The sequence below is a fragment of the Trifolium pratense genome, linkage group LG4 (assembly GCF_020283565.1).
Source record: "Trifolium pratense cultivar HEN17-A07 linkage group LG4, ARS_RC_1.1, whole genome shotgun sequence".
Classification (NCBI taxonomy): Eukaryota; Viridiplantae; Streptophyta; class Magnoliopsida; order Fabales; family Fabaceae; genus Trifolium; species Trifolium pratense.
The window spans coordinates 42,701,410-42,719,228 of NC_060062.1; the positions used below are offsets into that span (position 1 = coordinate 42,701,410).

General features: G+C 31.1%; 2 protein-coding genes across 2 annotated transcripts; one reads left to right on the forward strand and one right to left on the reverse strand.

Moving 5' to 3' along the window:
* Nucleotides 1-1,121: 1,121 nt before the first annotated feature.
* On the reverse strand, nucleotides 1,122-4,129 carry LOC123921326 (beta-glucuronosyltransferase GlcAT14B-like). Its single transcript, XM_045973817.1, has 4 exons — nucleotides 3,432-4,129; nucleotides 2,906-2,981; nucleotides 2,669-2,784; nucleotides 1,122-2,119 (listed from the first exon to the last, which is right to left on the reverse strand). Exons 1-4 carry the CDS (start codon nucleotides 3,991-3,993, stop codon nucleotides 1,605-1,607), a joined length of 1,269 nt encoding a protein of 422 aa, XP_045829773.1. The 5' UTR covers nucleotides 3,994-4,129; the 3' UTR covers nucleotides 1,122-1,604.
* A 9,718-nt stretch (nucleotides 4,130-13,847) lies between these two features.
* On the forward strand, nucleotides 13,848-15,458 carry LOC123921327 (probable sugar phosphate/phosphate translocator At5g25400). The gene has a single exon (XM_045973818.1). It carries the CDS (start codon nucleotides 14,129-14,131, stop codon nucleotides 15,164-15,166), a length of 1,038 nt encoding a protein of 345 aa, XP_045829774.1. The 5' UTR covers nucleotides 13,848-14,128; the 3' UTR covers nucleotides 15,167-15,458.
* Nucleotides 15,459-17,819: the final 2,361 nt, after the last annotated feature.

The window sequence follows — 17,819 nt, forward strand, 5'->3', positions numbered from 1 at the left end:
GATATTCTTGTTAAGAATTACGAGTTCTCAAAGATATGAATCAATATGGTAGAAATCTTTGGTGGATGTTTAACAACAAGTTAAGCAAAAGAGGAGAAAACAAAGAGAGAGAAAAACAAAAGTGAAAAAAACGAAGAGAGAGAAAAAGAGTAAAATAATCATGTGTATGATGGACCACAATAATATTCTAAAGAACATTTAATCCAACTGCATAATTTGGTCTTGCACGGTGAAAGACATAGTAAGGTCTTTCACATTAGAAAAAGCCTCACCCTAATTGTATTTATTTCAACTAAAATGTTAACAACTACTTGTAACTTTTTCATCGGGGGGTTTTTGTCACATGGCACACGGGTGTTAGGCTGTAAACTTCATAAGGGTGGGTGGGTGATGAACCGATCAATTGAAAATTAAGTACTCCCTCCGTCCCAAAATATAAGGGAAAAGTGGTCAAACAAAATTGATGTATTTAGTCTAAATTTTTAACCAAATACATTAACTTTCTTTGATCAATTTTCCCTTATATTTTGGGACGGAAGGAGTATTCTTTTAATGTAGTTCTTTAAAATTAGTACTAGTAATACTTTTGTTGTGATTGCAAGGCTATATTGGGATTCACGAAAAGTTAAAAAACAAAAAGATCCTTTTTTTTTACTTGATCATTTATATTTGAAAATATTAACATTGCTATGCTGTTTTGAAAAAATTTGAAGATGAATTTTTTAAAAAGAAATATCTTCATCTAAAAAAAAAAGGGTTGATTTTAAACTAAAAAAAAAAAATCATCTAAAAACTCAAATATCTTCATCTCAAACTCATTTTCAACACTTTGAAGATGAATTTTTTAAAAAGGTTGATTTTCATATTCATCTCCTCAATTGCTCCTCTCATCAATCAACTTATTATAGACCCTAACAATATCAAATCCCCAAATAAAAAACACAAATCTTCATTGTCTTCACAAATTTGATGTTATGGGAGTTCATTTTTTAAAACTCATATTCAACCCTTTGAACACTGTTGTCAAGGACGATGAATCAGTGACAAAAAACACAGAACAATGTGGTCTTTTTGTAGAGCAAGAGAATAAGTGTGATTTGAGTTTCATAGGAATTTCACCATTGAAGAATGAATGTGATTTAAATTTCACAGGAGTTTCAAAGAGATTCACCATTGAAGAATAACAGAGATTTCATAGTATCAGTACTTCCTAGTTTACAATCAGATAGACACAATCATACTTATGTTATAACTTACAACTGAAATCCCTCATACTAATTTATTTGCTACAAACACATTCTATATAGCACAACAATTTCATGGATGACTTGCAAATGTAATCCAGTAAAATTTAATGAATCGTGTGAACCAATCGATACACATGGACAACATATTTGTGGCCGTGTAAAAATTAGTGTAAAAAAATAAGTAGTCGACAATGCTGTGTTTCTGAAGAAGCTATCTTCTGTGTTTTCTATTGTTATCGTCTTTCCTGACTGGTCTCAAAGCAACCTCGTGTGCCGAAAGTGGACATAGCAATAGCAATATCAATCATTTGCATGTTGCTCTTAAATGATGGAGTTAAAAAACAGCAATGATAGATATCAAGAACACTGATTTTTCTTAAAATCTTCTGCTGATAATAAACCATTGATAAGGCGTTTAAGCCTTTCTGCACCAGGGCCAGGTTTAAGTTCAGTGATATTTCTTATAGAAGAATAAGGTTTGGTGATGTTTGGATTTGCTCGACTGAACCACATGCCAGGCACATAACCATGGTCATTTCGTCCCAAGAGTTCAGTATCAATTTTATCTAAGAGAGGCTCGTTCCTGCCAAATTTTCGACCAAAAGGAGCATTGCTTTCCACCATACTCTGGTAGTGTTCAGCTGTAAGGTAGTGTGGATGTTGTTTCGGAGGGTTGTCCCATGATATGAAATGGAGGTCATGGTTCACAGTAGTGTTACGAAATTCCTCGGCATTGCAGATGACCGTGTGGAAATATCCTTCAGGGGAAGACAGAAAATTGGCATAATACATCAACACTATTCTAGGCAAGTTATCCCATCCCCATAAAATATATTCAACAAATTGGTGAGAGAGCATCATCCACGCAGAACCTGAGCAAATTCAAATAGCAAATCATAAATCATATAGCACAGATGTAGTATAGGACTGACTAACTATTCAAGTTAATTTCTCCAAACTCTGAAACTTCTAGCCATGTAGCGCCGACACATGTCAATGTCCAACACCGATACACGTAATTGATGATTAGCTAATGAAGAAGCTTGATTGGTGTGTAGGTTCCGAATCTCACGGATTCAAGTAAAAAGCTAATGAACAGGTGGAAAGATGACCTAGTACTTCTGAGTAATCATAGTCAAAGCCACTAACTACTCTAGTTATTTTCAAGCTACTATCGTTGTTTTCTCTATTTTCTTCCTTTTCATTATGACTGTTTGACTATAATTCAATTTGTTTTCTTTTTACTGCCCTTCCCATATTTCTAATATCTTCAACTTATGAATGGGTTAGATGTCTCATACTACCAAAACATTCTACAAATTTGAGATACGGAGAGTAACAAATTACTTAAGCTGGAATGAAGAAAATAACAAAAATATAGATTGAATCAAAATGAGAGGCGTCAAAACCAAGTTTCTCACCTGTAAACAGCTTATATGCAGTGGGAACACTTCTTTTCTCTGTCACCCAAAACACATCAGATTTATTGACGCTATAAAGAGCCGGGTCAATTATAACAGGCTTGGCTCTCTGATCTCTATCGAAAAATGAAAACAGTAAAGAAAATATAAATTTGACATTTCACAAAATTGCACACTAAATTCATTCAACAAAGAAAATCAGATTAAAATGAAGGGGCAAAAGGATTAGTAACATACTCCTTCCAGCCAATATCACTTGTGTGCTCTATAAAGTTAAGGTGTCTTGGAATTGATGACAGTGTATGTAGTAGATCTGCGGTGCAAAAGAGATGCAGTAAATCGAAAGAGTTTGTCGACAATTACGAAAACAAGACTAGAATTGATGCATAAGCTGATAATTTGCCATCTCAAGGCACTTTCCCCTAAAGCAATATATAATCCAGCTTAAATCAAAATCAATTTTTGAAGCAAACCATCAAAATTTTCATACAAGAAATCAAATTGAACCCAGATTGGGACCAGATCAGACTCATTTAACAACATTTCACCTAGGAGCAAAATTAGCAACAAAATACAGCTGGCAAAAACCTCAACAAGAAATGTCAATTCTTAAATAACGCAATCCAAAACAAAACAGCATTTAAATGACTAAAAACACAAACATAAAAACAAAAAACATTGTTTCACTCACTCACTCACCAAAACAAAACTTAAAAAGATTAAAAAAGTAAAATTTAAAGAAAAGAAGGAACATGGCACAAACCATCTTGTGTAAGCAAAGGATAATCAGAAGCACTAAGATTAATAAACCAATCCCAATTTCCAGCTTGTTTGAACAAAAGTGCAGCAGCATGAAGAGTATTTGTAACCATAGTAGGACCTCTATAAGTTACCAAATTAGCCTTAACAATCATTCTAACATTACCCAATTCAGCAAAAAGAGGTTCATTTCTAACAAAGTTAGCAAGGTCTAATCTTTCTTGAGGAGAAGCTTCTAAATCCAAATGAACAGCATATTGATTCCTTGGATGATAAAGGGCTTTAAGGGTTCTCTTTAAACTTTCACCATCACCAACTGAACCTGAGATCAAGTAAGCGATCCTTGGAACTGAGTTAATGGGTGATGTTGAAGATATTCTTAGCTTTGATTCAACGAAATGAGGTGAGTTTTTTGTGGTTGTTGAACGAGAAAGGTAGAGTAAGGATGAGGAATCGGAGGAGATGAAGATGGAGAGGAGGATTAGGAAGGTGGTTAGTAGAAGTGAGAAGATTAGTGGTGCAAACCATTTTTTCTTTTTGTGTTGTTTGTTGTTGTTGGTTTCCATTGGAGGGAGTTGAAGTTTGTGGTGGTGGAGAGGGAGGTTTTGGGGGTTGAAGAGAGTGAGTGAAGAATGAAGATGGCACCTATAGAGAGAGAGTGGACATAAGTTGAAAGGAAAGTGTTGTTAGAATGATGTTATTAAGCATTAATTAAGCATTAAAGTATTTAATGAATGATGTTTAGATTTTGTTAAAAATCATTATGTAGATAGAGACTACTCCCTCTACAAACTTCAATAGACTTAGTTGAATAACGGATAACTGATAAATTATTTTACACCGAATGAACTTAAAGTGAATAGCTTATAATTGATACTAATAAATAAGTTACTCACTTTGTTTTAAATTATTTGACTTTTTAGAAAAAAAAAATAAGAAATTAAGAAAGTATATTTTTGCACCTTATTTTCCTATTATATCTTTATTTTAATTCACCAATATTTTTTTTTCACACACTTTCTCTTTCCAATAAATTTAATATGTTATGTATCAATTTTTTTTAAAACAAATTATACAAAGAAGTTTAGTAAAAAAAATACAATAAAAAGATTTAAAATAAAAAGGGTATAATAGACAAAATATAACATAAATTATCAAAAAGACAAGTAATTTGAAAAAAATAAAAGTTTCTAAAAAATCAAGTAATTTGAAACGGAGGGAGTAGTTGATTGAATTTGTAGTGTTTAATAAAATTAGCAGTTGAATTAACTTATAAATATGAAATGACATAAAAAATATATATTTAATTAATATTTAATTTTTTCAATTAAGATGGCAACGGTAAAATTGAAAGGAAAAATAATAAGCTATAAGCTCATAAACTACTTGAAATAACATTTAAAAAATAAGATATAAACTAATAAAATAAAGTATAAAATAACTTATAAACTTTTTTAAAAAAATGTTATAGTTATATAAAATTATAAGCTATAAACTTAAAATATAGTCTTCCAAACTGAGCTAAAATAACGGATAGTTAATAACTTAATTTATAAAAAAATGTGCATATAGTGAATATTTTATAAGTTATTCTTGTTTAAATTTTGTAAAATTGACTGTAACTAAAAGTAATTAAATTTTTTAATGTTAAGTGGTATTAATTTAAATATATTCATGTAAATTCCATAATATATATTTATATAGAAACGACTTAAACAAATAAATTTGAAATAAAACTCAATTGTAATGGCAAAATCTTCAAATTATATTTTCAAATTAGAACCAATTATACTAAAACATGTTCAAACATGCCAAAATTATCTATCTTTAAAATCTTTTTTTTTTATCATCCTAACATAAAACCAAAAATACACTTATTTTAGTAGATCTCTATTTTGCTACACTGAAAATAATAGTATTAAACTAGTTTTTTATTTTTTGTATGAATATAGAGTTGGTTTTTCAAATACAAAAATAATAATGTATTGATCATGATTCTTTCTCACTAATGAATGAGAAAGAAGAAAAAAAAAAAAAAAAAGGAAAAAAGGTGGTGATGATTCTCGTTAATGTCGGTGGGTAGCTCGGCCATGTGTGTCATTAATCCATTTTTGTAACCACTAGTCACGGTAAGGTTAAGGGCACCCATCGCTATTAAGAGCACCAATTGCTTTGGCATAACTCAAAGGTACATACTAAATTGCTAATGGGTTTTTAAATCGGTTTTACTTTGATATTCATGATATGTAGTTGGATAAATTAATGGTACCCATAAGTGAAATACATTTAAAAATAATATTTATTTTAATATAAAAAATATGGCATTATATTAAATTTTAGGCAAAATTACACTACAGGTCCTTTATCTTATTTTTTTGTAACACTTTGGTCCTTTATCTTTTTTTGTAACACTTTGGTCTTTTTTTTTTTTTTTGTAACACTTTAATCCTTTATTTTTTTTATTTGTAACACTTTAGTCCATTTTTTTGTAACAGTTTCGTCCTTTATCTTTTTTTATTTGTAATACTTTGGTCCTTTATTTTTTATAAATAAATAAGATAAGGACCAAAGTGTTACAAAAAAAAAATAAAGGACCAAATTGTTACAAAAAAAGATAAAGGACCAAAATATTACAAAAAAATAAGATAAAGGACCTGTAGTGTAATTTTGCCTAAATTTTATTTATAGAATATTTTTACCCAACTAAATTCTAAAATTCGAAAGTGTTCACCTATCTATCCTTAATTGCAGAATTTGCTACATCTTGGTTAAACAAAAAAAAAACTCATCTTCATCATCCAATAGAAACCCAAAATTTCAAAGAAAAATACTGTAAAAGTCAAATTTCACCGGAGCACTAATGATAGAGTAAAATTTTAAGGAAAATGTTAACATGTGCACTAAGGGCACATGTTAAAAATACAAATGTAGTAATATTCTCTTGTAACTTGTGCATTATACTTTTTAAATATTAAATTTTTTTATGTTATTAAATGCATATTTCTATTTTTAGATACCTTAACATGTGCCCTTGATGCACATGTTAACATGACCCAAATTTTAATCATATTTTTTGTAATCCTCGCAAGGTTTGGATGTATTAATTACTTGAAATTGTAAGAAAGATGCAACATATGCTTACATTTTCAATGTGGATGGCAGTGCCCAAACTAATCCATGGATGGCGAGGTTTGGTGGATTGATTAGGGACTTCGACGGAGTTTATATTTGTGTGGCTTCTATGGTAACATTGGTAATTCTAATAGAGCAATGGTCTTTGCGCAAAAATTATGGCATTGATGCATGGGATTCAAATTCGTTGTGAGGAAGGTTTTATGGTACTTATTAGGTGTTACATTGACTTGTTGCATACTATACACCTAGTTTATTATGTTGATGTGTTTGACGCACCATTATGGTAATGAAATAACGGTAATAAAAAAAAAAATACACGAATAAGGATTGAACTTTTCATTTGTATCATATCTTAATCTTAATTCTTAGGGAAGGTAATAGGCTTGTTGATTACCTCGCTAAGCTTGGAACGTGATCTCATAGTGGACTTATGACTCTTCTGAACCCTTCAGTTGAGTTGCGTTTAATCCTTACGGCGAATGCAATGAGCATTGCTTTACTCTCGCGGTTTAATCTTTATGACTCTTCTGGACCCTCCAGTTGAGCTGCGTGGAATTCCTATGAAACTCAAATCACACTCATTCTCTTGCTCTACAAAAAGACCACATTGTTGTTTGTGTTTTTTGTTAACAACAGTGCTCATAGGGTTGAATATGAGTACATGAGTTTTAAAAAATGAAGTCCAATAACATCAAATTTTTGAAGATAATGAAGATTTGTGTTTTTTATTGTTAGAGTCTATGATTAAGTTGATTGATGAGAGGAGCAATTGAGAAGATGAATATGAAAATCAACCTTTTTAAAATATGAGTTTAAGATGAAGATTTGAGTTTTTAGATTTTTTTTTATAAAGTTTTTGAAGCTTTTTTCTAAAAAGGACAATTTGAAAAAATTAACACTGCTGTCCTTTTTTGAAAAAGCTATCTAGTTGAAGAAAACATAATATAAATGAATCAAGATACATATAAGTGACAATTATCTAGCAATGTCATGATTTCATGTTGGCATGGCATGTGCACTATCTTAGGTAGTTAAGTAGTTTGAGATGACAGGGTTACATAGAAAAAATCTAAGCCCACGTCATATACAGAACAGAGACCACCATAAGACTAGACATGATCAAACTGGTTGGAAGATATGAATTGGTTGTGGCACAAAAATATTTCATTCACAGTTCCAAGACATAATTAGACACCACACCACATTTCTTCACCCATGAAGAAAAAAGGGATTTCCTCTTCACAATGAGTAATACAAGTTAACTAATTAATAACAGAAAATGAGTTAAAAAAAACTACTACTGAACCGGTAGAAGAATAAGAAAGTATAACTATATTAATAGCAGAAAAATTTAAAACAACACCAAATGGGAATATGCACCACAATAGAAAAAATGCAATCAAACAAATAGTAGAAAAATGAAAAAGAGTCAATATAATGGTAAAACCGAGTTTTGTCTCAAGTCACATTTTCATTTGCTTAAAAAAAGGTCACATTATTCATTTCCCCCCAACTTTTTATTTCATTTTGGCATATATGAAACGTGTGAAGAATTGTAACCCATTGAAGCATGTTGCACGTTCTTCAAAGTCAAAACACATTAATGTCATCCAAAATTTAAGATAAAAATGTTAACAGCCTCACATTTTGGTTTGAAAATATGTTTATAAGTAGAGATAATTTAATCGATTATTAGTTGGTTTAGTGATGATTGACGTGACGCTAAATTTGGTGGGAGGACTACGGTTCAATCCTGCAACTACGATCGGGAGAAAGCTGAAATCACTTAATGTCATAACTAACGCCCGAACCAGTGGTGGTGAAAACCTTAAAAAAAGAAAAACATAACCACATGATAATTAAATTTTGCATGCGTCCCCGCTAATAGACAATTTCATGAAAAACTTTTTTTCTACCTCAACATTTATCCCTTTACCTCAACATAATTTAAAATATTCTCATTGTACGTACCATTGTCTTACTTTAGTATTTTTTTTGTTTTTTTTACTACACCGGTACACCCCTTCAAAAATTGTTCCGGTAAGCATTTTTTTTTCTTTGATATGTTAATTTTACCGGAACATTTTTTCAAAAGTGTTATGGTGTGCAAATTAAAGTGTTCCGGTTTGTATTAATTTTACCGGAATAGTTTTTGGAATCATTCTTATATTACTGGAACACTTTTTCACCATGTTTCATGTGCCTCCTTTGACATCCTCAAGCTTTCAAAACAACATCAACATCATCACCCTTCATCACCGTATAATCATCATCATATAACCACCAATAATTCCACCACCACTACAATTGAAGGGTTGGAACCGAGAAGACAAACAACAACTTCTTCATCTCTCTTATCATCATCATTATCACCTCCATTCCATCTCTCTTCTTCTTCATACACAAGAACCTTAATCTAAAGCACCAAAACTTCAAACAAGTTTTTATCTAAAACACAACATCAACAAAAAAAAAAATCAGATCTAAACAATCACTCAAAATCCAAATTATCAACATGAATAAAACTCTTCTTCCTCCTTAGCTAGACTGAAATTTCTTCATCTAGATATGAAAATCCTATCCTTCCTACTTTGAATTAACCATATAGCAAATCAGATGATGGGTTTTTGTTCACTCAAAATCAAACCGATAAAAGTAACATATTCGGTGACAAGAAACAGGGTTCGAATAGAACCATACGAAGGAGACAGGCTGGTGACGAGAAACGGCAGCAAAAAATGGTGTTGAGAGTGAGTTAATGGTGATGAGAACCAGAACACGTTAATACAAACCGAAACACTTTTTAAAGTGATCCGGTAAAAACAAAAACGATTCCAAAAATTTGTTGCACACTAGAACACTTTTGAAAAAGTGTTCCGATAAAATTAACATACCAGAAAAAAAATGCTTATCAGAACAATATTTGAAGGGTGTAGTAAAAAATGTATATTAGAGTAAGGCAAGGGTATAATGAGAATATTTTAAATTATGTTGGGGTAAAGAGATAAGTGTTGGGGTAGAAAAAAAAAATTTCCAATTTCATTTAGTTGTAAGTAGTCGGCCCGTTAGGCGTAAATTTTCATGGACCGGTATGAGCTGACTTGTCGGGCTGACCCACTAAAAAAAATAGTTTGTTTTGAAATTTTTTTTAGAAGAATAGATTGCATACTCAATGACTCTTATTTTCAATGGCTAATTCAAAACATTTCCTAATTTTTAATGGTATAATTGGATTTACGTATGACATAACCCCGTTTTTCCTACTTTTGCCCTAATTTGTGGTTTATCATCCATAAATATTCTCTACTTTTGTTGTTTTGCTTGAATATTTTTGTAGTATTTATTTATTATGAAATTATGACACTCACTTATTTAATGGATAATAACTTATGTAACAAAACAAACGAGTCGATCCACTAAGATCCATTTATATGTGTTGGTCCATCGAACCGAAGCGAGCCGGCTCACTTGACAGCTCAAAGGTTGATTGTAAGCGGATTAAATAATATTAATGCCGTAAAATAAGCAAAACTAACTGTATACAAACACAGGTGATTTTTAGATACATTCATTCTTTAGAAAAGCTTAGGTGATCAAGAAAAACATAAAGTCATAGAGGCTACCAAAAAGCTCCCTAGCTAATGACAAAGTTATACACCTCTCTTCGAAAGACAATTCATTTACTCAGTACTTGACAGGAGCATGGACTTTATGTTGGGAACCATCCTTATGAACTTTGACCCTCAATTTAGTGAGCTAACAATCATACTATTTCCTCATCCATCATCTTGTATAGTCATTCACCTTATCATTCCACTACAATTCCTTCTTCTTTATTATCATAATACTCTTGTCAATTATCCTGTATGTTTTTTTATAAGACACAACAACAACAAATTTACAAGACACAACAAAAAATTTCTAGACAAGTCATAACCACACACTAATATCTTACCAGTATAATAAATTGACAGTATGATTAAACAAGAAGAACCAAGTACAATAACCAAAAACATGTCTTGAGCATGGGTAAAGAGTCATCCTCTGGCCTAATCACCCGATAAGGTGGAACTATTTTCTTTCATCTTTGAGGATGATGTTTGATAAAAGTTTAATTAGAAGAGGAAGAAGATGAAGATTCATCAGAGTTTTAATTTGGGGGTGATTTTGATAACATATTTCAATCTTATTATTTTTTTCGTCATTAATGAGTTTTTGAAAGAGAGATATGACACGTCATGGTCACAATTGTCCATATCAGCAACAACAAACAAATTTGTGATGAAAGTTAACGTCAAGGACTAATATGACTAACGAAAGTTAAATTCAGAGACTTTTAAATGTTTTTTTGATGATTCAGAAACTACTATGACAGCGAGTGACAATTTCAGGGACTACTATGCTTATACTCTCTTAAAAGAGGGTTTGTTTCTTCATCAGCAAGGGTGATTTGTTTAGTTGATGTGGAGATCATGGACACATCTAAATAGTATAAGTTTTATATGGTGTAGTTTTTTTATTTTATTTTATTGAAATAGTTGATTTGATCGTTGGTATTTCAAGTGTGAGTTGAGTACCACATTAGATGAAAAAATAGATGTTGAATATTTTATAAGTGGGAGGACCCATAAATCTAATGACTTAAGATTTTGAGTTAAAATGTAGTGTCCAACTCCCTTATGTAGTTGTTGAAGACCCGACCCTATGTATGCACACACAAGGGAGCCATACATAATGAAAATTACAAAGCTATATGTGTTACCCGGTAAAGGGATCACTTAGTACACCAAGTTAAGATCGTCATATTTGTGTCTTACCCAAAAAAAGTTTATTAGCACCATATAAGCAAAAATCACAATTTAAGTTCTTTGTATGATTTTATTTTAGACCATATACACTAATCATACAAAGAATCTAAAATATTTTTTGCTTATATTTTATGGAAAATGCTAAACAGTGTCCCCGGGGCACTGGTTAAGCATGTTAAAATAGAAATTATGTCTCGAAATACGTGTATTCAATGCCTCAAAAGTACAAAAAGTTGTCTTTTCAATATAAATTTTATTTTTTATTTCCTTTTTAGGTATGCTTAACAAGTGCTCCGGGGACACTATTTAGCATGACCCATATTTTATTAAAGAGAGAGTATTTGTTAGAGGTAGACAAGGTAAATTATATGCATTAGATTTAGTGAAATAAATGTGCAATGTATGTGGAATCAAAAGGGTCCATCAAACACTTGAACACGATGAAAGGTAATACAATGTCCATTTTGATGGAATATCAGAACATGAATGAAGTTTCATCCTTTGTTGTTGTTGAAGTCTAGTCTCCTTCTAAATCAAATTGATAATGTAAACATCCCACCTAACTTCCTTGCTATAAAACAACAAACATATTGTAGAGTCAGACCATACACACTTTGGATGTGATTGATATATTCTTTTTTAGAGTTTATTTAGGAATATATTATGATAAAATATTTATATAAAGAAATATTTTAGGGTGAGAAAATAGTGTCTCGTTCCAAAATGAAAAAGCCTTGAGGATCATAAAACACTTACAAAAATATTTACATTTATCTTTCTCCAAAGACATTAACGTTTTTTTTCTTTCTTTTTTTTTTAGTACATCCAATGATCCAAAGACACTAACGTTATGATCCAATATTACACTAAAATGCAAATTTAGAATTCGCTAATAAAGGATCTGCTGTACTTGCTTCATTTGAATCCTCGTCCTTAGTTGGGTTTTTGTTCTTTAGCATCTGGTAAAAAAAAAAAAAAATGCATTTTACCCTATATGCATACCGCATACCCTCTTTAGGAAAAAAAAAAAAAATCAAATTAGCTAATTACATTTGTAGTGGTTAAAGAAATTAACTAGTATTAAACTACAGCAGTGCTATACAGCACGACAGATTTGTTTGTCTATGTTGCACGACCGTTACTTAATTTGCCTCAAGCCTTTGTTACTTAATTAAGTCCATCTAATGGCACTTTTTGATTAATTAAAATAAGAGTTTAATTGATATGCACCGACGGTGTAAAATAATTTTACACCATCGTCCAATAAACAACCACTATTTTGCCATGTCATATATCAAGAAAGTGGGGTGATGTGGCGAAAAACACGGTTGATATTGATTGACAGTGTAAAATTATTTTACACCGTCGGTGCATATCAATTAAATCCTTAAAATCCTTAAAATGTTAAATTATATTTTTGTACTTAGTTAATTACAAAAACATTTTACTATTAAACCATTAGGTTTGGTCTCATAGTGAGAAATTTAAGTATTATTCCACCAATTTTTCTTATAAAAAAGTAAATATATTTTTAGATTTATAGGATATTTGATGTGTGACCATGATATAGGTATGAAATTTTTATCGTTGTTAACGGTGACTAATCTCCATTTCTAGTTCATAGATTATATTTAAATATTCTATAAACCTAAAAAATTATTTCTCTTGCGATAAGTACTGAATTGTTCGTAAATGTTAAACAACCCGAATTTAAGTTTAAAAAAAAAATTGTGTCGAACTCAAACACCAAATTTCGAGTTGAACTAATTTTTATTGAATCGAGTCGAGCTTAGAAGAGTTTGACTCCACTCATTTCCAATCCTAATAAAAATTTATCAAAAATATAATACTCTATAAATCATATATAGTGCTAGATATTAAATTGGTCCTAGGATGACCATCTTGGCCAAAAAAACAAAATAGAAAAAAAATATAAAAGAAACTTAAAGAAATGTATAACCACCGCTTGGAATAATAAGTCGTGCGGTTTAGACGACAATTTGTGTCGTACACTAAAGCATTTTCCATTAAACTAATTATCATATGAAATAACATAAAAATGACATGTTTAATTAATATTCAATTTTTTGAAGGAAGACGACGTGTAAAAAATCAAGAAAGAAAAAAATGGATGAGTGATTATAAACTAATTAAATTAACTTATCAAAATAATATTTTTTTTTACTTTCAATATTGAACAAATCATTTTATAAATAATATTTTCTATATTTGTTATTTTAACAAGTGCATTTTTTTTAATAAGCAAGTACATTTTTTTTAATAAGCAAGTACATTTTAAACCACATGTTAAGATTGCCTTATCTATTTTAATAATGTACTATATTATGTATTATTGCTTCAAAAAATAATAATTTAGTAATGTATTATTAGGACTTTTAAGTGTGCGAATTTGACTATTTAATAAAAAAACTTGTTGTATCTATATGTATGTAAGTATATGTACTTGATCCAACGCAGTGTTGGGTAGGTAATATCAAACAAAGAAAGCCCATTAATTAAATAGCCCAAAAGTCATAGTTTAGGCAAGTGTCACATTTAAAATTATCCATTATTACTCTCATTACTCTCTCTACTCAAGCTAAGATAAAAAAGAAACTCTAGATCTAAAAATAATACAAAATCGCATCTCTAAACGCGATTATTCCATTATTCCTCAAATTTCAATTTCTTCAACCTTCATTTCAGATCTGGTCCGAAACGCACGAAACCCGTTAGGGTTAGGGTTTGACCAGAAAAAATGGCGGTTTCCGATGGCGTCGTCAAGAAAGTTATCCTCTCATACACCTACGTCGCGATTTGGATCTTCCTTAGCTTCACCGTTATCGTTTACAACAAGTACATCTTAGATCGTAAGATGTACAATTGGCCATACCCTATTTCTCTAACCATGATTCACATGGCTTTTTGTTCTTCACTCGCTTATATTCTCGTTCGTGTTTTCAAGCTCGTTGAACCTGTTTCAATGTCACGCGATCTGTATCTCAAATCGGTTGTTCCGATTGGTGCACTTTACTCTCTTTCGCTATGGTTTTCAAATTCTGCTTATATTTATCTATCTGTTTCGTTTATTCAGATGCTGAAAGCTCTTATGCCTGTTGCTGTTTATTCAATTGGTGTTTTGTTTAAGAAAGAGGGTTTTAAGAATGAGACTATGGCGAATATGATTTCGATTTCACTTGGTGTTGCTGTTGCTGCTTATGGTGAAGCTAAATTTGATACTTGGGGTGTTACTCTTCAGCTTATGGCTGTTGCTTTTGAAGCTACTCGTTTGGTTTTGATTCAGATTTTGCTTAATTCTAAAGGAATTTCTTTGAACCCTATTACATCGCTTTATTACATTGCTCCTTGTTGTTTGGTGTTTTTGTCTGTTCCTTGGCTTATTGTTGAGTATCCTTCATTGAGGGATAACTCCAGTTTTCATTTGGATTTCACCATTTTTGGAACGAATTCGCTTTGTGCTTTTGCTTTGAATCTTGCTGTGTTTTTGCTTGTTGGGAAGACTTCGGCTTTGACTATGAATGTTGCTGGTGTTGTTAAGGATTGGCTTTTGATTGCATTCTCTTGGTCTGTGATTAAGGATACTGTTACGCCGATTAATTTGATTGGTTATGGATTGGCGTTTTTGGGGGTTGCGTATTATAATCATTCCAAGTTGCAGGCACTTAAGGCTTCGGAGACGCAGAAGAAGGCTCAGCAGAATGATGAAGAAGCTGGAAAGTTGTTGGAACAGAGAGATGGGGAAGGGACCGGAAGGAAGAGTGACAACCAGAACTGATTCAACATGTCGAACTCATTTTTGGATACAAAATTTGTTACTGCTGCTGGATGATCGATGAGGCGCGATTTGCTTTTGGGTATATGTGGTGGTGTAATGTACTACTTTAGGTAATTGATTAATTGTTACTAGTATCAGCATCATTACTATTATGTTACTTTACTTCTGCCTGTTTCATTTCTGTTCTTTGGTTCATATTAGTTGTGTATTGGATCTGAGATGTTTGTCTCATATATGCTGATTCAGTGTTTCATATTATGATTAGATAATGAATTTAGCTTCCTTGATGCTATGAATGTTTGTTATCAACTTGGGAAGTTGATGGTTTTATCGGGTTAACATTGAAAAACTATAGCAATTGTAGTTTTTCATTGTTAAGATGACATACTAAATTTGTGTTTATTCTTCTTGCTATTTTTGCATTTGTTGGGTATGAATTATTCTATCTATCTTTTGCATATGATTTCATCGGGTACTATTGATGGAATTATCTAAAATTATAAACCTAGATCAATCATAGATACAAGATTATAGTATATTAACTACCTTTGATCAAGAAATTTTGGCGTATGAGAAAAAACTTTCCTCTTCCGAGTGTAAAATTGCTGAAATGCTTTGCTTATATGCTCCAGAAAATATGTAACTATGTAAGTGGTCCAACATATGACAATGCTCTTAAGAAATTAGAGATATATAAAATAGAAGTATTGTAAAAATGACTAACAATAAGCAAATATACAATATCAGACTTCCTTTGCCCCAAATCATTCAAAGAATTAGGTATTAACTACCCATATGAGTTGTGTGATTATGAAAAATTTCAAGAGGGGCTTTTTGTTATTGGATCAGCTAACCTGTTTAATGTAACAAGATGCTCAATTTGGATTTAAAACTCTAAAATTTTCTCTCAAACAAGAATGTTTTGAGCAAGAGAAACTAACATGAACAATATTGTCACAATATATTGCAACTTTTACAAGTGGTCTAGATGTGCTATGTGGAAACCAGAGATTAAGCAGTATACAGTCTTTGGGTTTCTATTTTTGTTGAGAAAGGATTTGTATCTTTGTGTGTATGTTTATGATATCGATGAATTATTGTTTCATTTACATTCCTATGAATTGCATTTTACTGTGAGAATAGTGCAGAGATTTTAGTATGTAGATTCCATGAAATGGATCTTTGGTTATGTTTAAGTTCTGAACTCTGCATGATCAACTCTTCATTTCTTTTAGAACCACCATTTACATTGTTTCCTTATCAAATCAATTTTCAAGTTCGGAATCCTTGTTTGATGGTGGTTTTCTTATTTTGTCAACTGTTTATGTGCATTCTTGGATTTGCTTTGCTCATTCAAATTTGGTGAACTTGTGTGAACTATATACATGCATATGATTTCATCTTTCTTTCTACTGATCACCATTCACCAGTAAGTAGTAGCACCAATTCATGAAACGAACAGTTAACTCAACTCATTTTCTCGCGTATATCTTTTTAGCTCTATTGGTCAGCAGTGAAGTGATTGCTGTTATTTCGCCGCTTTTGAGAGTATTTATGGTACTAGCACTTGCATATCGTGTTCTGCAATTTTCTTTAAGGTGCATCCCTCTTTATTTGAATAGGCTTAAAAATAGTTTTGGTTTCCCTATTTTGCTAAATCTGCAATTTTAATCCCTCTATTTTATTTTTCGTAATTTTGGTCTCCCTATTTTTTTTTTAAAATTTAGTCCTTTCATATTTTGCCCTTCAATTTTGATGATGTGGCATCTCGTGAAATAATGTGACATTGTATTTTATAATTATGTGGCTGCCACATCATTTGTAATTTATTTAATATTATTTAAATTTAAATATAAGATTATTATTTCTTAAATTAAAAAAACAAAATTCTTTTTTGAAACAATTAAAATACAGAAAAACCTTATCGATGAAATTAGAAGGAAAAAAAATTATGTTTTTCTTTTGCATTTACTAATAAAATTACTATTGTCAAAAATAAAGTTACTAGCAATCAAATTAAAATATTGCTATCAATCGTTAGTTGGTTCAGTGGATGTTGAAGGAGAACTCAGTTCGATTTCCTGCAATTGCGATTGGGAGGGGGCTGAAATTACTTGATGTCGTGATAGACCCCGAATCAAGTTAAATTGACTGTGAAAGCAAAAAAAATTAAAAAAAATTAGGGTATTGCTATGATTGGGTATTTTGCGATATGGGTATTTGTTTACCTTCCTCGACGACAACAACAAATTTTGTTTTCCAAATAAACATACAAAGATTAGTCAGTCAGTGATATATTTTGAAACAATAATATTTTTTTTTGACAGAATTGAAAACAATAATATAAACATACAAAGATTAGTAAAAAAAAATAGTATGTGGGTGAGGAATCATGTAACACGTGTGGGTTACTGGAAAAATACGTGTGGGTTGGTATGCATATCATAAGTAAAATATGGTGAATCAAATAATAAAAAATTCAGCAAAATGTATTCACCGTGACTAGAAGAGAGGAAACGCGTGACATGTTTATCATGTTGCTAATCTAGCTTAAAATTAGGATTAAAATAATAAAGGCTCAATAGGATAGGATAAGTAATAGGTTTGTTTTATCCTTTCCAACCGGTACACCAAACAAGAAATTTGAATAAGA

What these genes read in the sequence shown, in the direction of transcription:
- LOC123921326 (XM_045973817.1), bottom strand. Translation starts at nt 3,993, where the DNA reads ATGGAAACCAACAACAACAAACAACACAAAAAGAAAAAATGGTTTGCA. An exon ending in TCCTTTGCTTACACAAGATG is followed by an intron (nt 2,982 to 3,431) that starts GTTTGTGCCATG and finishes TTTGCACCGCAG; the next exon opens with ATCTACTACATACACTGTCA. An exon ending in TGCATATAAGCTGTTTACAG is followed by an intron (nt 2,120 to 2,668) that starts GTGAGAAACTTG and finishes GAATTTGCTCAG; the next exon opens with GTTCTGCGTGGATGATGCTC.
- LOC123921327 (XM_045973818.1), top strand. Translation starts at nt 14,129, where the DNA reads ATGGCGGTTTCCGATGGCGTCGTCAAGAAAGTTATCCTCTCATACACC.